This window comes from Ceratotherium simum, chromosome 20 (genome assembly GCF_057802395.1).
Source record: "Ceratotherium simum simum isolate JZ-2026a chromosome 20, ASM5780239v1, whole genome shotgun sequence".
Classification (NCBI taxonomy): Eukaryota; Metazoa; Chordata; class Mammalia; order Perissodactyla; family Rhinocerotidae; genus Ceratotherium; species Ceratotherium simum.
This window is the reverse complement of record NC_141919.1, coordinates 39017331-39039070: the sequence shown is the minus strand read 5'-3', so window position 1 is coordinate 39039070 and position 21740 is coordinate 39017331. Positions and strand designations below refer to the sequence as shown.

Genomic DNA, 21740 nt, shown 5'->3' with positions numbered 1-21740 from the left:
TATTTCACCAAAGAAGATCTATAAATGGCTAATAAGCACAAGAAAAGATGCTCAACATCATTATTCATCAGAGAAGTACAAATCAAAACCACAACAAGATACCACTTCCCACTCACTAGGATGGATATAATCAAGAAGACAGACAATAACAAATGCTGGAGAGGATGTGTAGAATTTAGAACCGTTATCTATTGCTGGCAAGAGTGTAAAATAGTGCAGCCACTTTGGAAAACAGTTTGGCAGATCCACAAAATGTTAAGCATAGAGTTACCACATGATCCAGTGATTCCACTGCCTGTATACCCAAGAGAAATGAAAACATCTATGAAAAAAATTATACACAAATGTTCACACAGCATTCTTCATAATAGCCAAAAAGTAGAAAAACCCAAATTTCCATCAACTGATGAATGGATAAACAAAATGTGGTATATCCACACAATGGAATATTATTCCACAATAAAAAGAAATTGAGGTACTGACACATGCTACAATGTCAATGAACCTCTAAAATATTATGCTCAGTGGAAAAAGACAGTCACAAAAGATTACATGTTGTATGATTCCATTTATATGAAATGTGAAAATAGGCAAATCTATAGAGACAGAAAGTAGGTAATGGTTGCCTAGGGTTGGGTAGCTTGGAGGGAAGTGGGGAGTGATTGCTAATGGGGATGGAGTTTCTTCTTAGGATGATGAAAAAATTCTAATTTAAATTATGGTGATGGTTGCACAACTCTAAATACACTAAAAACCATTGAATTAATACTTTAAATGGGTGAATTTTATGGTAAGTGAATTACATCTCAATAAAGTTGTTTAAAAATAAACACGAGATATCACTTCACGACGATTAGGATGGCTATAATCAAAAACACAGACACATGTCAATGAGAATGTGGAGAAACAGAACTGCATACATTTATCAAAACTCACAGAACTAGACACTTTTTTTAATGGGTGAATTTTGCTGAATGTAAAATTATACTGTATGTAAATTACACCTTAATTTAGGAAAAAAAAAGGAATATACAGCATCACTAAAAATAGCCACTGGAAATGTCAGCTAATATAACCAGCATTATTCCTACAAGATATTTCATATTATTCCTACTGTAGTTATTTTTACTAATGTTTGATTTCAAATTTCTCTTCCTGGATATTTCCAAAATTTGTTGGTCCCCTGAAGAAGTTCTCTTTGCCCCAAAGTCATTATTTTCCACATTCATTGAGACACATTTGCTACCAATACCTGACAGAAATCGTTGCAGAAGGTAGGCTGCTTCTCAGCCTCCAGATTTCCAGGCTCCTTTTAGCCTGTTTGCCATTTATAACATCTAAAGACTTTTCCTAACAATTATTTTTATTCTTTCAAGTACTGATACAGAAAAAAAAAGTGGCGAGTTTTTTTTCACTTGCTAGGATATGTTGTTTTTTAGATATTTCTCTTTAGCCATCCTAGAAAACATCATCCTACAGACTTCCATCTTTTTCTTTCCTTTTTAATGATTATCTTAATTCCACAATCTTGTTTCCTTTTCATTCTCTTGTAGAAAACTACAAACACAATGCCTGCAACAATAATAATTACAAAAAGGCTCAGAAATATAAAGTGCATAAAGAGAAGCCCTCCTTTCCAATAATGGATGAGAAGTTTCTTTTTCTTTTCTCCTATTGAAATGCTTTTCTCTTTCAAAACATCCAGACAGCTGATCAAAATAGCAGATTCTGTTCTAAGAAGTCTAGCTCTAATTCTATTGTTTGTACTTTTGAACAATAAAAGCTATAAAGATTACAAGTGCAGCATGTAGTGCTCAACTATTTTGTTATCCACAGTTTTACCAATAATAAATGCCATTTGATACAATTATTTGGCTATTGTTTGGCCAAAAATAAATACCCTTCATATAAAATGCTTTATGCATATTTCCCTTAGTTTTTGTTATTATTTTGTTGTTTTTGCATCATGAATCTTTATCTTAGTAAATTTTTTGGGTGATGGAAATCTATGATTATAATCTATCCTGCATCTAGTATGAGAACTTAATTCTAAGAGTCAGATACAATCTTGTGTCTCATTTAGCCAGTATGACATTTTTGCAGTTCCTCCTTAAACCAAGGCAAGGAACCGCGTCGTGGAATACTAGGAGCAGCACTGGACTTGGATTCTGAGTGGGCCATCATTTACTTGTATTAGAAAACAAGGGAATTCCCCCCAAGAGACTGCTGATGTCCTTTCTAGCTCTAAACTCTGATGCTCCTCAGTTTGATCAGAGCACTGTCCCAGCTGTGCACCCATCATCTTTCCTCTGACTCACCAAAAGTCAACTTCAGTGAAATGTACTCAAAATAAACTTATGAAGACTAGTTCTCGTTCGGTGAAAGTGTATCTGGAGCCACACAGATTCATCAGGGGTCTGATGTGCAATGAAAATTCTTCATTATTCTTGTGATTTCCCATATTGTGGTCTGACTGTACTAAACCAGCTTCTGTCCCCACTGCCAGAGCCCTGATGGCGGCACTCTGATAGGTTGGAGAGGGAAAGGAGTAATGTCTGAGTTATCAGAGCTGATGTTTATTGAACATTTACTTTATGCCTGACACTGTGCTATTTGCTTTATATGCATCATCACATATAACCATCACAATAACTCTGAGGGTAGATATTATTATCCCCATTCTACAGTTGAGAACAACAGAGACTCAGGGAAGTTGGCTGCCATGCACTAGGAGTGGCAGGCTAGGATTTGCACCAGGGCTCTCTGTACCCCAAGCCAATACTCTTAACCATAGCACCATCCTGCCCCTCTTCAATTTCTGCATTTTTCTATCTATAGTGGCATTCAAGCTCCAAATATAGTTTTTGAAATAGTCAGTGCTTTATAACTCCCTCTAAGAATTTAAATTATTAAGAATGTATTAAATAGATTGGAACTTACTAAGGGTGACAGTCATTTAGTCAGCATCTTCACGGTCTTTGAAAATGTTTTGCTCCAAATCTAACCAAAAAAATAAGTCATCAAGAAGACTATTTTGCTCAAATAGGCACTCCTGTGCAAAACTCTTATTTAACTTTCCCTAGGAGAATCAGCAAAAACCTAGTAAAATCACTGTAGTAAAATGCTAGTAAAATCACTGAAGTGTGCATATTGATTTGTTTATTCAGCAAATAGTATTGAGAACCTACCGTATCCCAGACTATGTTCTGCGTATTGAGGAAACCATAGTCATCAAGGCAATGATCCTGCTCACATGGACCTTACTTTCTGATGGGAGCAGTGAATCCATGTGCCACGAGGACGGGGTAACCTAGCTCAGAACAGGCATGACCATCAAACTAAAAATAGCTCCCAAAAGTCTTTTAAGCTAGTGGGAACCAAGCTTTTACTTATAAATCAAAAAGAAGCAATTTAGAAATGAGTTTATTCTATTCCCTAAAAACCTTTATTCTGATATGCTACTTTGTCCCTTTAAATTTTTTCCACAAACAATGGATGTCATCAGGGAGGCTATTGGAAACCAAACTGAAAGCATTATCTTAAATTTTAAGATATCTTTATCTTTAAATTTTCAAAATTGCAGTCCACCAACTACAGAAAATACATAAAGCTTTTAGAAGTCCCAAGGAGACAAAAACTTGCTCAAGAGAATGGAGAGCTTCCATGTGAGGCTAGACCAACTGTCCAAAATAGAATTCATCAGTCTTTTTTTTTGTGTGTGTGTGAGGAAGATCAGCCCTGAGCTAACATCCATGCTAATCCTCCTCTTTTTGCTGAGGAAGACCGGCTCTGAGCTAACATCTATTGCCAATCCTCCTCCTTTTTTTCCCCCAAAGCCCCAGTAGATGGTTGTATGTCATAGTGCACATCCTTCTAGTTGCTGTGTGTGGGACGCGGCCTCAGCATGGCCGGAGAAGTGGTGCGTCGGTGCGTGCCCGGGATCCGAACCCGGGCCGCCAGTAGCAGAGCGCGCGCACTTAACTGCTAAGCCATGGAGCCAGCCCTGAATTCATCAGTCTTAAAAGGCAAAGACCAAAAGAAAATATAATAACCGCCCCTCCGCCGCCATCGCTTTTCAATAATGATGACTATTTACCAAGGGCTTTTCCACAAATTATCCTTTAGTCCTCACAACCACCTTGTAAGGAAGTATTATCATCCTACGTTAAGGACAAGAAAGCAAGGATCGAAGACATTGTACAATCGATTCAGTTAGCAATAGGTGAAGTACTTAATAAATGCCAGAGCCAGACCTTGGACTCTGATTCCCTCACTGTTGCTTTCTCCACGGCTGCCTTGCTGACTTACAGTCCTGTATTACCAAATCCAAAACACCCCAAATCACGTTTCCTGTGCAATTGGTGGAGTCTAAAAGTATTTAAGAGTGGGCTACAGACACCAGGAGATGTCAAGGAAAAATGAGGATACTGGGTGTCAGTCCTTAACCTTCGATTTTAATCCAAGAGCAAATCTGCCACAGAATTTGGTACCATTGGCAAGTAGTGGCCACTGAAGCCAATGACCAATTGGCTTTTATAACTAATCTTCTGCTTCCCTTGCTCAGTCTCAGTAAACACCAAACAGACACTGCACTCAAGCCCTCTAGAGCACTTTTTTGAGATTATCTGTTTAATCCCCATGTGAACGTTCCTGATCTCTTGGGTCTGAATATTGCACAAGTATGAACTCCTCTATGGCGATGATTGTGGCTTATTCCTCTTCATCATGTCATCCTCAGCACAGCATACATAACTCACTAAAGAGAGTTGCCTTGAAATGTCTGTGGTTTTGTGACTTCAGATGCTCCCATGTTTGTCCCTGTTATCACTTATAGGTTGGTGAAACAATTGGCATTAGTGAAGAGATTATGGGTCTGACCATCTTGGCTGCTGGGACCTCCATCCCTGATCTTATCACCAGCGTCATAGTGGCCCGGAAGGGGCTTGGGGACATGGCCGTGTCCAGCTCTGTTGGAAGCAACATTTTTGACATCACCGTAGGGTGAGTAGAGATAGTTCTATAAAGGTGCACACCAGCTCACTGCTGTCTTTGTCTTCTTAGACGCTGTGAAGACATGACCAGGATCTCTGAGCCCAAAACTAACCAATACGAACAGAAAGTAAAGACTGGGAGTACCATTCAGTTTCACCAACTCCATTTTTCATTTTCAGAGAACTTAATGAAGAATAAGTTATCACTAGACAGGCAGAAACACATACCTGCATACAGAGGGGATGTTGTAGGAAATACTTTAAGAGAATTTCATTTATATAATGGCATTGGCTACAAGTTATGAATATTCGATATTCAGGTGTGATGGAGATGCTCTGGTAGTTTCACTATGTTTCTGTACGTATTCTAATTCTAACTAAAGTCCCCACCAGCCTAAGGTGATGTTTGGATTGTAAAACAGATTGGAACAGACGTAGGCCCAGTGAAAATATCCCATCTCCTTCTTTGGAACACGCTGGCAGGTTTGGCATTTGTTTATCTGTGCTGGTGAAAGTAGCCTAGGTTTTTTGAAAGTCAGAAGATGAGATCTGTTCTTACAGTTAAGCAAACTGGCCTTCTCAATATGAATAATCCCTAAAGTGGATCAGGTTGGGGAGGGATGCTGTTGTCTCTATCATTTCATTTAACTTGTCAAAAGTAAAAGTAGTATGATAAATAACCCCAAATGGCAGCCCCCTGAGAAAGTAAGACATGGGATGTTACCATGTTTCCAGAAGAACTTGAATTTTGAAACTCACTAAAATGGACCTACTTTCTCATTGAACATCTTGAATATTGTTCTCTCTTATACCTTTTCATTACCTGTATCTTTTTCATTCACTGTCTACCTTGTGCACTGTACATACATTTTTATCCACTTAAATCACACAATGATCCTATGAGAGATGTATTCTCATCCTCATTTTTCAGATAAGGAAACTGAAGGGCACAGAGTTCACACAACTAGTAAATAAGATAGCTGGGATCTGAACAGTCTGTGCTCTCAACAGCACCACCATCTGTGCATAAAACCCTGCTTTGAGCTTCCACTGTCTGAACCACCTTTGAGTTCCAAAGGTGCCCTCTCCTACCGTATTTCCTTCCTTCGCAGGCCCCTCTCACTCAAGAGCCCTCCCTGCTGGTCTGTCTGGAAAACTCTAACTTATCCTTCCAATGTCAACGCAAATCCTGGCTCCTCTGATTTCCTTGGGTCTGACCTGGGGACTCTTGCTCCTGTATACTCTCTGCACATCGTACTCTTGTCATGGTCGTGTCCGTCAGTCTGCCCACTAGACTGTGAACTCCCCAAGAGCGAGAACTCCCCAAGGCCTAATACATTTCCTAATGCGTGGTGGTGGTTTGTAGAATGAATGAATGAATGCATTAAAAGGTGTTTATTTTAAAGGAAGGGTGTCCCTAGAATAATCAGTGTTTCTCTGTTCCACTGCCTACACATTTAGAGTCGTTTTCTTGGTCAATCTCTTATAAAAAGGAAAAGAAAATGTTCTGTAGTAGGAAAAGAGAAAATTTCACAAATTGGGAAAAATTACAAGTGTTCTGTGAGACATATTTGTCATGTTTTTGAAAAATAAATATTGTAAGAAATTACAAGATGCTTTTTGATCATTGTTTTTAAATTGTATATATAGTAACAACTTAAATGAAAGTTTAAAGAACAATCACCCCTAATCCCACTACCCAAAAACAGCATTTAACTTTTCTATGTTCTTTTCCAAATATTTCACAAAGTCTTCTTAGTGAATATTTAGTTTTGTCCTCTTGGAGGGCTTTTATTTTTTCATTTTATAACCATTTATGCCTGGCACAGAATAGGCATCTACTAGTAAATTAGTAAGTCAACCATATTTCTAAGTTTCTTCATAGCTCTCCTAATTAACATTTTATGGCTTCAAAATATTCCAACCTGTTGCTTTTCAGTTTAACTATTATGCTTAAGTAAGAGCTTTTATTTTTTCCAGTTTTCTGCTATTACGGGTGTTTCAATGAACACCTTTATGCAGAAAAACCTCCTCTTTTAATTATGATTATTATGATAAATTCCTTAAAGAAATAGTAAAGAATTAAAGATTATGAGCATTTTAATGGCTATTGATATATATTTTTCCAAAAGGTCTTTCCCAAAAGTTTATACCAATTTACGAAGTCATTGGCAATATATTGAGTGTACAAGTTTCTTCATAGTCTTGCTGGTGTTTATTTTTGCTTGTAGGATTAATACATAAGGTAAAGGATTTAGAAATACATATAAAGCATTGGTATCCACGACCTTTTTTTAATTCGTATATATTTTACATTACTGAAATTACATTGCTATTTTTATGTGTATCCTTCATTTTAAATATAGAATTATATCAAGAGTATTTGCTTGTATCATTATAAGCTTATGATTTTTACTAGCTATAGAACATTACATTGACTTAATAAAATAATTGAATATTTAACTAGTTCTGTGTTATTAGAGATTAAAATATCCCCAATTTTTCTCTACTCAAAATGATCATTTTTCTGAATAAAGTTATATCTGCATTTCAAATTATTCCTTCCGCTTGATCCCTGACAATAGAATTGATAGGTCAAAAGGTATGAAAAAATGTCATTTTTCCCCCAAAGAGTTTTTACCTATTTGTAGTCCTGTCAGCCACAACTTTGTCAGAATTGGATGTATGTGCATTTGTATGTGTGTGTCTAGCTTTATAAGAGCACAATGGTTTTTGGTCTTTTTCTGCCTAAGAGATGGGAAGTGTGGAAGAAGAGTTCCCCAGAACAAGTCTCCAGCGGAGGTTTCCGTTTCTGTATCATCATCACCTCTCTCAGGCATTCCCCTCTCCTTTTCTGACTTCCCACTGCCGACCGCAGGATGCCAGCGCTGCCCCTTCGTGCCGAGAGTTGGAATTGCACCTTGCTCCCTGAGCTGCCCCTGTGGACCCCCTCCCTCCCGACATGTCCACTGAAGTAAGCGCCTCCCAGCCAGGCTCTAGTGGGCAAAGCGCCTGTACTCATCGCCAGGAGGCAGTCACAGCCATCACTTCGGCTTGGCCTCGGTTAACGTATGCTCCCGGATGGGGGTCTGCATGTGCCAGGCCCTGGGAATTCAAAGATGCATAACACGTGGGCTCTGCCTTCACATGCACTCTCTCCAGGTGGGAGATAGACGTATAAACTCACTGCCTCTTTCACATCATTACTTCTCTCAAGCTATCTGCTTTTCCTTTGGAGAACTTTGTTTCAAAAGGACGCTCCACCTTCCGTATCCCTGAGGCTAGGCCAAAACTGAGTCTCCCTTAGCCATTTGCTCTGCAGAAGGCTCAGCGGGCTGGGTGGCTGGGTCTGTGTTTCCCTAGCCAACAGCCCATCATGAGGCTCAATGGGCACTCAGAGATGCACATGCCACTCAGTCATGCCTTTTCCTCCATGTTCCTCTCCCACAGGCTCCTAACCCACTCTCGTGGGGCACCGGGCCGTTAGCTTTTCTGATATCTTTCAGAGTCGCCCTCTGGCTAGGAAACAAAAGATGTTATCAGATTTTAAAAGTCAAATGCAAAAGGAGAGAACAGGTATAAAAAAACATAATAAAGTTTTTAAAAATCACATCACAAACATAAGATAGTCTTCCTCAAATCTTCCAGAAAGGCCATTTTTTAGTCAAATGTTGCCCCATCTTTTCGAAAATAACCTTCAGATAGCTACATTGTATCATCGCCCCACCACCATCATATATTCTCACGTGCTTTTAGATTGTTAATTAAGTCACTACTACTCTCTGTCTCCATTTTAAAAAATAATTTTGCTATTTTCACCACTGATTTCTATACTTTTTCTCCATTTGTCTTCTCTCACCCTGAACAAATCCTCCAATTCACCTCTTTAAGGCTGAGCGCAACATTTTAATCTCAACTAGGACGAAAACAAAAAATTAGTTCAAATCAAATTCAGAAAACACCTGTGGCAGTACCGTCTTTGGTCTTATTCAGTCGTAGAACAAATTCTCTCTGTTCTCCCTAATTCAATCAGGAAGTAAAGAAAGGGTTTTAGAGCTCACCTGACTCCCTTATATGGTTTCCTGGGATAGCCATGCCCGAGTCATAGTGAACCTAACAGGACGCCCTTTTCAGATCATAGATTCCAAGAAGCTAATGTTACTTCTTCAACGTGTCTGCCTGTCCCCCGTCCCCCTTGCTTCTCTCCCTCACAGGCTCCCGCTGCCCTGGCTCCTGTACACCATCATTCACAGATTCCAACCAGTGGCCGTCAGCAGCAACGGCCTCTTCTGCGCCATCGTCCTCCTCTTCATCATGCTGCTCTTCGTCATCCTCTCCATCGCCCTCTGCAAATGGCGGATGAACAAAGTGCTCGGCTTCATCATGTTCGGACTCTACTTCGTATTCCTGGTGGTCAGCGTCCTCCTGGAAGACAGAATTCTTGTGTGCCCTGTCTCCATCTAGCGGGAAAAGCCATATCTTGCACCAACAGCATGGATGGTCCCTCCCCACTCTGGGTTCTAGGCTCCTCGACCTCTCGAGAAGAGGCGGCTGGCACACGGCCCTGAGCATTTCGAGTGTCCCTCCTTGGCGGATTTGAGGAGGATGGATTCACACTGGGCCCCTTCATTTCATAGGCTGCTTCCACCCCTGCCTATTGAAACGGCTTCATGCAAGAGACAGAGAGAACATGGGGGCTTCTCTCCATTCACCACTGACAGGTACTCCTCGCTGGTCGGAGGTACATTCGTTGTAATGATGCAAACAATGACGGAGGCTCTATACATACATATAAAATATACATATTATAAATAGATGCACATGAACACACCCTGCCTGTTCCTGTACTATACCTCTCCTTCCATACCTATAGAGTAATACATACCTGTATACAAACACAGAGAAAGAAAAATTATATATGTATAAAATCATATATATATATATAAATACAAATGCATCTTTTCAGGGATAGTTCTAGTATATTTATAGTACCTATTTGAAGAGGGGCATCAACCTTCAGTCTGAGCTTTCCCTCCAATTGTGAGAGGTGAACTAATAGAGTCATTGCTGTGAACTTCAGCCTACCTTGGACTTACTGGGATCCTGCCTGGTAAGGTGGGTGTTTTAGGGAAATAGGTTCCAGGAAGGAGGACTTGGTGGAGAGGGTCTGTAGGAGCCCTGAGTTGAGCCCTCCAAAACATTCCCTCAAGTCAAACAGGGACGACTATCTGCCCACCCCCACTGGGGTGCACTGACGGAAACCTACAGGGATACCTGGGACAGACAGAGGTAAAACCCAGATTGAGTGGATTCTGGTTTGGGGGCAGGGGGATGTGACCAGGGTTGGGTTTTTGGGGATTTTTTTTTTTAATATATTGCCCCAGCATGCAAGTAGAAAATATGACTGCAAACCAAATTAGCACTCTTCTAGGTCAGCAAGACTGTATAAACTGAACCTATATTTTTCCAATGCATGTCCCATTATCATCAAAAGAAGGGGGGCACGTTTAGCGTGACTGTCATTTAGACATATTTTGATGCTAAGGACTCACATATAATCAAAATGCCTACCAAGAGAGCCTGACTATGTAATAAGAAATACCATCAGGTAGAGGCGTTCAGTGGGACTTGCCACCTAACAGGAGCATAAGGGCATAGTTGTTTAAAGCATCTTCCAGTGTGGTCATAAAGGGCTTCAGTGTCTGAATAAATCATTATTCCTCCAGTAGAAGGAAACTGACTCTGATCAATACTGCTTGGGTTGAGGCAGCTTAGAGATGTTTGGAAAGGTATTCGCATGCTCAATGTACCCAGGAAGGTTTCTGGGTCCTAGGTCTAGTGGTGCCAGGACCAGGATTTGGTTAAAGCCCGTGCAACATCTGTGTCTCTCCTGCCATCAGGACCCAATCTGAGACTCTTTCAAGCTTACAGAGTACACTGAAGACTATACTCAGCTTTATACTGGCTTCCAAGCTGGTCACTCCAAGGTTTGGATTTCCTGATTCTGCTCAGCATTCATGGGATAGTTTCATTTCATTTATTCAGTGCCCCCCAAATTCTGTCTGACACCTTGTATGATATCCCAGGTCGATGTCAATAGAAAATAAAAACAGCAGGAAAAAAAATATATAGGCAAACTAAATTGATGAAAACATATGTAGAGTTTTTCATTTGCCCAAGTCATGCTTTCCTTAAAATCAGTTAAAAGCAAATCGAGGATGGCCCGTGATTCGTACCCATCCTACGTCTAAGTTGGTGCACACCACGTTTGGGGAACTATATCATATGTGTTCTTGTCTCCGGTCTATTGTGTCAGGGATGCCTGCGATGATTTTGTCGTGAGCACGTACCTCCTAAGACTGGGAGACAGGATGCAGGACTCACGACTGAATAGAGAGGCAGGGAGACCTGACAGCCCAGATCAAGCTCAATATTCCTCCCACGAAACCCCAGCTCACTCCACAGAGCGTGGCGCTAACAGGCAGTGCCCATCATTGCTCTTCACCCACAAGCAAAAAGCGCTTCTAAGCGGAGGACCCCTGGGAAAACAGGAAATCCAGATGGCCGCCACCCCGAGACTAGCTCTCCGGTCTCTCCAACTTTGCCAAGTCAGGTTTGCAGTTGCGTGAAAGAAACCTGCCTCCTGTTCATCAAGGGTAGGATTTCGTATTGAGGAACGAGAATGTGTGCTCGTTCCTTAGAGTGAAAAAGAATAAGTGAAATTGTTGTTAAAAACTCTGGTGGTTTTCCTTGAAGGGGAGCAAAGTTGGTTATTGCCTGAGTATATAGTATTGACTGGCTTGTTTGAAAGAATGTTCGAATAGGTGACTTTGACTCAACTGCAGATAGACTCTGTAGAACCATACAGGATGAGGGAGGCCGGGTGTAGCCCTGCTCTTATTTCAGCACCTCCTGATGCTCCCCCTGCCTCCTCACTCCTCCCATTCATTCCCAGCTGGCAGTGAAGACTCCTCCAGGCAGCCACGGGACATCTTACTTGCTGGGAGCTCCACTTCATAGGGAGAGTTGTAGCCATTAATAAAAAGTTGTATTTGAGAAGACAATATTTCCCAGCCCAGGTCCCCCCTCAGTGATGTGCCCTGAGCGTGGTGTGCAAGAGTGTTCCCTGGCTGGCTGGTACACAGGCACCTTCTCCCTGCCACTGCTTGCCCTTGCACTCCCCTCATTGTGTGTCTGTGAGGTTATGTGTTGGGCTAGGGCACATCCAGAGAGAAGTGTATAGAATGCAACACTAGATCTTTAAAAGCATTCAAATCGTTAAAATAATTATAAGAAAGAACTTTCCACGTCATGGTTTCCTCAGTAGGTCATCTCTAGTGCCTTTCCTGCAAGCCTGTGAATACACATATATAAATAGATATGTTGATACAAGATCTACATGTACACACACAATATCACTTTCATCATCACCCTCTGACCCGATCCCATTCAGGATTCAAAAGCAGGGAGCATCAAGTTTGCCGTAGTGAAGGAAGAGGAAAGTCATGCACACCAACAACCAAAGGGGACATTCTTTCCTGATCTCATAAATAAGGTGGTTTTGTTCTGTGCCCATATACACACAACCATACACATATGCACCCACCCCACATATTGTCCCACCCCAAGAATATAGATTTACAGCCTTAAGGAAATGGCCAGCCATAGCTGATGTAAAGGCAAAGGATACACAACAGAAAAGTACAGGAAAAAATGTAGACTGCAATACTCTTTCTGCTTCCCTGGAGCAGGGTGTAAAATAATATCACAAATTCAAGCACCAACTTCTTACTGCTCAGTCTGAAATAAACAAGCTGTACCCAAATGGTTCCATTTACCTACAGCAAACCAAGCAGGTCTTGCTTGCTGTCACCTCCCCTGTCACCCTAGGCAGCCTCAGGACAGGAGAACAACTTGGCTCAAACCAAGAATGCCCATATAGAATCTTCTAGATTGCATCTGGGAACGCCAGCACTAAGTCCAGCTGTCCTCTGGACCTGTCTAGTTCCTAAAGAACTGAAGCTGGAGATGTGATGGTGTTTACACAGCTTCCAAGGACCTAAGCTGAGCCAAGCAGTGACAGCTCGGGAAAGCGCAGTACATGTGCAGGGACGAGGGGTAGGGTTGTTTATCAATTTGGCAGATGCAGCAGAATATCCTAAAGCCTTGCCCAAAAGATTATAAAAAGAGCCAGGGACTGTTTCATATTTGGGGAAAATGCTTTGTAAGGCTTCTAACAGGTGTCACCTGACAGGGGCCATTAGAATTTATTTTCTAGGGAAGACATGAATCAGGTGGTTTGGAGCCCTTTCAGCAAAACACAGCTGCCTGGCTGATGAGACATTCGATAATATTAATGTACATCCACCCCCGGACGGGGAGAGAGTCAGCGAACTCCCCACCATCGTTCACAGTACTTAAATTCCTCTGTAACAGGGAGATAGGAGATGAGCTATAAAGCAAAGTCCCCCCACCAGGCCACCTTAACAGAAAGCTGACCAAGGAAATGACCACAGATAGAGCTGCTGGCCAGATAGATGGTGGAGAGGATGGGCCTTCTGTTAAATGTTCTGCTGAAATTACTGGGTTGGAATGTCTGACGTGGGTCTGAGGACCTACCTGAATACAAGCATTTCAGAAAATTTCAATATGTTTTCTTCTCTACATCTACCAACACACACACCCAAGATTATGAGGATGTTATGCTTCCTTGCAGCTGGACAGATGGTTACTCAAATAATTAAGTGGGCATATTATCAGTGGCAGCTCTGTTCCAGAAGAAATAAAGGAAACTTCTCTCAGGGTGGTTTCTGGAGAAATCAGCTGTCTCCAGAAAGCTTGTTATAGAAGCTAATGCTCCTTCTTGCCAAGCCAGATCTAACATAAACACCTGGCTTAATATTTTTAAAAGACACATCCTCAACTCCCCAGCAGTATTGTCTTCAATTAGTAGGTAAGGGCTTATGATTAAGATAGAGTTAGTAAAAAAAAATAAAGAACAAAGAAAGAGAAGAAAGAAGTTAATTTACTTCTACTAGGATTCCCAAGAAAGCAAGTGTCACATTGATATATATCCCTATGTAGTTTAAAATAATTACAGATTTCAGGCTTTTTTTAACCAATTACCTGAGCCTATATAGAGTCCCAGATAAAAATATTTTCCTTTCCCAAGAAGGCCTTTTCTTGGGAAAGAAAGGTAACGTGCCCCTCATTCCACTGTGTACTTAAGTTTAGCTCCTTGCCTCTGTGTCTTTGGGTTTCTGACGGCTTCATATTCTTTGAAATATATAGCAAACAAGAAAAGCAATAACGGGTGTGCTCACAGCCAGCTAAACACCACTACTTACCATTACGTCATCACGCTATTTTTTCACTTCACTGGGAGCTTTGAAACTGCACAGGCTGTGGCATGTAATCACCAGGCATCTGTCAAAATCCTAGGTGCACTCATGCTTGCTATGGAAGTACCACATGTTTTCCACCTGGACCCCCCACACACAATGTGCACACTGCCACTTTACATGCCTTCCTCCCACACAGGGGATCAGCCCTGCTCAGAACCACCTGAATTCCATAGCGGTCTTGCATCTGACTGGTGACAGTTTTCTTTAAAAAGAGCAAGAGAGAGCTACAAAGGACAAATAAGCCACAACAGCCAGTTTTTAGAGACAAAAATGACCCTGTAATTATGACTGGATAGACAATTATGTTCAAATTAGTAGACAAATACTGGGAGACTATATGGAACACCAAATGACCTCAGCCAAGGTCCTTTCACTAAATGATTGATTGACAGACTGGAAAACCTTAAAGAATTTTTTAAAAACAGATAAATACCTAAGTCTGAAAGACTGCCATGTTGCCAAGGTTGATTTCTGTTAGGAGAGTTTGTCCACCCTGTCACCCTCATCAAAAGGACAATCCTTTTGTAGGAGAGGGGTCCTGGCACAGATGTTCCTGGCATCCCAGTTCCATCAACTATTAACATTAACAACCATCAGTGTCAGAAAAGTCTCCCTCCAGGTTAACCCAAGCCCCTCAAGTTGATGACTTCACCTATTTTTTTCTTCTCGGCAGAAGAGAACTGCATCCGGGCCCTCCTCACTGTTTAGCCCTGACCTCACCACTATGTGACCCTTTATCTGTTTTCATCAAAAGTATCTTTAGATTTTTATTTCTGAGTCTTTTTCTCTAACCCTCTCAATAATTTTTACAGTTCTTCCCTACCAAGCTTTTTAAAGTGCTTTATGTTGCTCTTAAATTAGGGAACTTCATGACTAATCATGACACAAGTATAAGGTCCGTGCAGGGCTGAATTATAGCCTCACATCTAATGCTTTGCTCCCTTTTTATGCACCTCTCTGTTGCCCTTACCTTTTAGAAAGTCACACTCCGTTGCTAATTCACGTTAATCTTGAGTGCTCTATGACTTGTGTATCTTTCTTCCAAGCCAGATGAAGCCAGTGCATTTCTCAGCCTGGCCCAGTGCATTTGAATAGGTGTCTTACCTACTATGAGCCACTTTCCTCTTGGCCTTATTCAGTCTCAGTCTGCTCATTTCTAACCCCACTGCCAGTGTTCAAGCCCAGTTGGACCCCGTGCTTGCTCCTCTTCAAGATTCTCACCACCAACCTCCTCAGTTTGCTTGCACTTGGCAAGTGAATTGAGCATTTTCTCCATCTCCTCATTCGTGTGAATATTCAAAAATGCTAGGCCCCTGCCCCCAACAACTTATGTTCTGTGTAATTGACTGCTTCTTGGGGGAATCCCTCCTAATTGCTACTAAAATGTGAACAGAATTCACAACCACAAGAGAGCAGAGTCACAGAAATACCTTAAGAGCACCAGTAGGTTGATACAACCAGCACTATCAGGCGTTTATCCTCTGGGAAAAGGATGAACACGGTGCGACATTATCACGAGGCCCTGGTGAGGTCAAGCCCACGAGCTTCGTTTTTCGGTCATCATCCCACACTCACAAAGAACTCAGAGTTGGAGAGACACCACTGGAGATCATTCAGACACTCTGGACCTGCATTACCTGCACTGATTTACCAAAAGGAATTTATATTTTTTCTTTAAATAGGAAATAGGGGAAATGGTTGGACCTCCTCTGATTACCCAGTATTGCAGTGCGTTTACTTCCTTGTGTGGTAGGCTGGATAGGAATTGTAAGGGTGTTGATCAGTGTCCTGGCCCAGGAAAATGGGCTGTAGTTCGCCAAGACGATGGGAATTTGCTCCTGCATTCTCACATATTGGGTTGCATATTCCTCTATAATGGATCCGTAAGTAACTAAGGCCTTGAAACTGACAGTTCTCTAAAACACTCAACTAACCAAAAGAGAATACTAATTTTTAAATAATGTCACCAAAAAAAAAAAAAAAAAAGAATGAATGAAGTCTGAATCCCTGAATAAAATAATTTTAAGGATGAAATTACATGCATGAATTCCTTGCCATTTAGTTAAACGAATCTCCAATTCTTCTCATCAGAATAAAACTGAAGGACAATGGAGACCTTTTGGGTTTTTTAATTTTTTAATATTGCACTTTATAGTACTTCATAAGAGACAATTGTCTTAATTAAAGCCATAAAATACCAATAATACGTATATTCAGGGCTTCTGAATATAGTCAATCAATAAGCAGTCCATGAGTCATTCCTGTTTTGTATTGTTTGTTGTAAATTGGAGTTTATCTGTTCTATTTTTTATTGCATACACTTACTGTTCTAGACAATCCTAATCTACTGATAAATTTTAGATGGGTACTTTAATAAAACTCAGAAAATCAAAGAAATAATTCATTTCACAAAAGCATTCTTCGTTTTCAAAATAGCTTGTTACACAGTTCCTTTAAATAGCAAGTTCTGATACAATATTGAAAGTATTTCCTTTTGTAAATTATAGATTTACTATTTTTCAGGAATCTATTTATTATGTAGAGCAAGGTTCACCCATATGGAGAGTGAAATGGATAATTAGTAAATATATGCCTGGGAAATTTAAGGTTTGTTTGAGTTTTTATATAAATATAGGATGGGTCTAAGAAGTTCCCTTATGAAAATGGCAAATAGAGATATACAATGTATCAATAATTTCTTATGCCTAAATTATAAACCTTCCTTGAGAGAACGTATAAAACAGCAGACGTCGTAATGCATTTGGGTTTTTTTTTCCCTTTCTGCTAAAATACACAATTTCTGACCTAATATGGTGGACTACTTACACACATGTGTACACAGATGTCCCCACAACTAAAAAGTTTAATGTTTCACTTCATCATGACTTTTTATATAATTTGAGTGAGAGCTAGAAGAATGACTAAAAGGCACTTAAGAGCCTAGAAATAGCCACCACAACTGAGTGCCTCAATTTTCAATACACGTGTATTAAACTGAACGACCCCATCAATTTTATGCTTAAATTGCCATTTGCCCTAAAGAGGGTCTGGACCGAGTGCCTCTGATGTTCACGTGGGGGCTGTTTTGTGGTCTGAAGAGTTTCTCCAAGGGGAGAGACTCTCCATCCAGAAGAGGGAGCCTCTGTTGGTATAGCGCTCTGCACACAAAGTCTATATTTGTGCCCTGCGTCTAGCCTGGATGTTTCTTCTGCTTGAGTTTGAAAAAACTCCAGAAGCAACAGCTTCCATCTCCGAGCAATTTTCAGTCTCAGAGAGCCGTCAAAAAGAAGTACCGCAGAAGCTGCCTTTCTGGTTCAATGAAGCTACCGCGAGCACTAAAGGGAAGATAAATTATACTTTTGTTCTTTGCATATCGTTAAAACAGAGAAAATGCTGTCAACCTTGACCCAAACATCGACATTTGCCCTACAACACATAAACTGGTTTTTGGACAGGTGACATTAAAAATAGCAGAATGCCATTTTTCTAAAGGATCTTTTTAGGGGTCGACGTCATCTTGTGCTTCCTTTGTTGGCCTCCATTTTAAACAAGCATTTTAACCCCTAATTTTACCCCTACAAGAATCCAGTTGATGCACTTCCAAATTATTTTTGTCATTTTGTGTGTGTTTTGTTTATTATGAGCAATTTTCACTGGATGGCAAGATGTGTGGAGATTTTGCGTCAGTTGATCCTCTGTGAATATGTCTGTACATAGACTGAGAGCTATATTTATTTGTACATAGGCTGTTTGGAACAATGTGTTTCTGTCACATGGACTTCACTCTGATCAAGGGCGTTTCTTCACTCTGTTCATGTCACACTTCCCACACCTCTGTGCTTCTACTGGTAATCAACTCACAGAATATCACTTTATGTAACTAAGTCTCCTCAGTGTGGAAAACAATAGTAATAAAATTATTAACTCAAAAAGAGCGTTGTTTTGTTTTTGGAATAATCCTTACCTTCAGCTAATCGGGACCCTCGGCATCTCAAGAAATTGACACATAGTCATGGAAGTTTCTCTGCAAAAATTCAAAGGAAGAAAAGAGCAAGCAGGAGTTCCTGTTAATTATAACTACCACTGATTGGGTGCTTACTAATATCATTTGAGCTTTTGAATGTCTGAGGGAACCTTGTGCACTGAAAGGACTACTCCAACAATTGGATTTTAATTAATTATATCGAAATCGTAAATTCAAAAGCCTATTATTCCCTAAGCGTTTAAGTTGAATTTCAAAGTCTTGTTATAAATCTAATACTTTTATATGAAAATAAGAATTCACAGTCATTTTTTTCTTTGATTATACCCAATTAACTGATAAGCCTAAAAGATTAAATTCTAAACAATTAACCCAGTTTATTAATTAAATTTCCTCAGGCACTTTTTAAATTTTACACATTGAACATACCTGATTCTCTCAAATACTCCAAAAGCCTGACAGACTTACAGACCTAAAAAACAGAATCTTCCTATGCCCTCAAGCAATTCCTATTAATCTAATAAATCAAACAAATAAAATATAGTAAACTGGGTTCATGTAAACATTTAAGTACCATTTACAAATGTAATAAAAGTCTACTATGCCTTAAAAATTAGTATCCTGAGTCTAATATAATAACACATTTCAAATTGTAATCTGATTATCTAATTTGCCAGATTTATTTCAAACACCTTAAAATACGAAGAACCGCAAAATATCCCAATGATTATAAAACTAACTTCTAAACCACACCAAAGTATTAATACCATGAATTTGATTTACTCCATTATCTCTATATTTCTATAACGTCTTCCTAGGCTTTGAAAAATCATCCAACTAATGAGCAGATCCACCATCTCTGGCAAGATGACTGAGGCTGAGTCATGATACCATTATTTAACATTTAGAGAATCGACCCCAGAACATAACACATGGTCCCTACATACCATCAAGATGATTCTACTGGAGCCAAAGGTGATCACATAGCACTCAGACTTTGAGTCAAATGCTGTCTTGTGTCCATGAAGGGTCCCTTCTCCACCAAGCCCAGGTCTTTCAGCTGGAGTTTAATTTTGCAATCCAATGGGCATCATTACCATTACTGTTTTTTTTTTTTCTTTTTGAAATCTCTTTTAAAGTTTTGTCTCCTTATTTGAGTAGGTGAATTCTGCAGCCCCACCTGGGTTACAGCCCCTTTTTCTGCACCACTTGCTTGTATTCAACTAATCTATTGCTTGATTGGATTCCTCATTCTGTTCATAATTTTCTTGTCTGTTCTGATCATAATTCCAAGTACTTTCTTAACAACTATGTGTCTGCACTAATGCTAAATGCTTTGCATGCATCATTTCATTTAATCCTCAGCACAATTCACTGGGTTGGGTATCATCATTATTCGCATTTTACAGATAGAAATATGAGGCCCAAAGTGGTTAAGTAACATGCCCAAGGTCACACAGAAAGTGTCAGAATTTTAAGTTGAACCTGAGTCCTTATATTACCCAAATTTGAACTCTTAATCGTTACTTTTTACCTTTCCCTGTTAGCTACATAATTACTGCAAGTCCCAGGATTTACAGAGCACACTAGCAATTAGACGGGGTGAGGACACCAAAGTCAACCAAGTGCTTTGCCTCTTTTCTTGACTTTCCTAAACTTACGCTTCTCAATAAAAGTGCATGCACACCAGCTGCATTTGACTGAATGAGCTTGGTGCCTCCATCATAGGATTTCTCAACCTTGGCACCAGGGACATTTTGCACTGGAAAAGTACTTGTTGGTGGGTGCTGTCCTGTGCATTGTAGGATGTTTGGTAGTATCACTAGCTTTTACCCATAAGGTACAAGTTTCAACAAACAAAAAAATATCTCCAGAAATTGCCAAATGTACCCTGGGCATACGGTGGGGGGAGGGCAAAATTGCCCCTGGTTGAGAACTACTACTGTTCTATCAGATAGAATCCAGTATGCTACCTCAAGATGGTGGCACTTCAGCCAATGGTTGCTCTTTCAGGTCACTCTCTCTCTCCCACTCTCTCTCTCTCTCTCACACACACACACACACACACACACACACACAAAAACACACAACTCCTACCCCCCACCAAAATGCAACAGTGCAGAAGTGAACATTCAAGAAGGAAAAGCCCATTGGCATCATTTCCTCAAATGGTCTCTGTGTGAACAGCAGACTACTGAAGCTTAAACTTGGGAATCCTCCTTCAGCCCATTCCACACAGATGGGCAGTTTACCGAACACAACCGAGGTTTAAGAGGTCTGCCTCTCTTTTTTTTTTTTTACAATTTTATTTATTTATTTTTCCCCCAAAGTCCCAGTAGATAGTTGTAGGTCATAGTTGCACATCCTTCTAGTTGCTGTATGTGGGACGCAGCCTCAGCATGGCCGGAGAAGCGGTGCATTGGTGCGCGCCCGGGATCCGAACCCAGGCTGCCAGCAGCAGAGCTCGCACACCCAACCGCTAAGCCACGGGGCCGGCCCAAGGTCTGCCTCTCTTGAGTCTCTGGGTCTCCCCCTGGGCAAAGCTTTGCCATTCTCTGAAGAAATCTGCAAGCCACAACCGTGGAAATAGCACATCCCAAAAGCCATGCTCCAAAGTGACCTCTTTAATGAATGTTCATTGGCATTGTCCTGATAGTGAAATTTCTCCCCAGAGGAAGATTTAAGACGTTTCTCTGTCAGCACAGCTGATGGGCTGAGGGCACACAGCCAAGTTTAAGGAAAGCTTGAAATCCACACTCCTCTCATGTCCCTTCCTTCCAAACTGAATCCCACTCCTCAGAGACAAGGATTTATGAACTACTTTATATTTAGGGAAAACATACAAGACATTTTGACCCTGTGTTCAACCCAGTGATGTTTAAAAACTCTAGGGTTTGCCCCTGATGATTTTTTTTTTTTTTTTTTTTTTTTTTTTTGCTGAGGAGGATTCACTCTGAGCTAACATCTATTGCCAATCTTCCTCTATTTCGTATGTGGGTCACTGCCACAGCATGGCTGACAAGTGGTGTAGGTCTGTGGCTGAGGGCAGAACTTAACCACTACACCATGGGGCCAGCCCCCCAATGGTATTTTTGATCTGTGTTTGAGGATGTAAATATTTTCATCAGAATGACATTAACACTGATTTCATCAATGCTAATTTCAGGGCAATATTCATTAGGTTGATTAAAATCCTTAACTCAATTCAACAACTAAGTTTTGTTTTTGTATCTGTATCAAAATTTTTCCAACCATAGTAGCTATTGGGAATAGTGTTACTGAACCAGGTTCATTTTTGCCCACTGCCCGGAAAGCCAAACACCGAGACCATGAGATTGCAGCACAGAGAGGGTTTTTAATCAC

At 40.5% G+C, this 21740-nt stretch overlaps 1 protein-coding gene across 3 annotated transcripts in view; it reads left to right on the top strand.

Annotated features, from left to right (window-relative positions):
• Positions 1-18319, top strand: part of SLC24A2 (solute carrier family 24 member 2) — a 244763-nt gene extending 226444 nt beyond the window's left edge. For 2 of the 3 annotated variants that reach the window (XM_087444671.1, XM_087444670.1), the window contains 2 exons: positions 4835-5001; positions 9206-9571. In XM_087444671.1, the coding sequence (XP_087300797.1) occupies positions 4835-5001; positions 9206-9455 (417 nt within the window). In that variant the 3' untranslated portion in view covers positions 9456-9571. Of the gene's footprint in view, positions 1-4834; positions 5002-9205 lie in introns of all 3 variants that reach the window. The other variant, XM_087444672.1, reaches the window with a different exon arrangement.
• The last annotated feature ends 3421 nt before the right edge of the window (positions 18320-21740 follow it).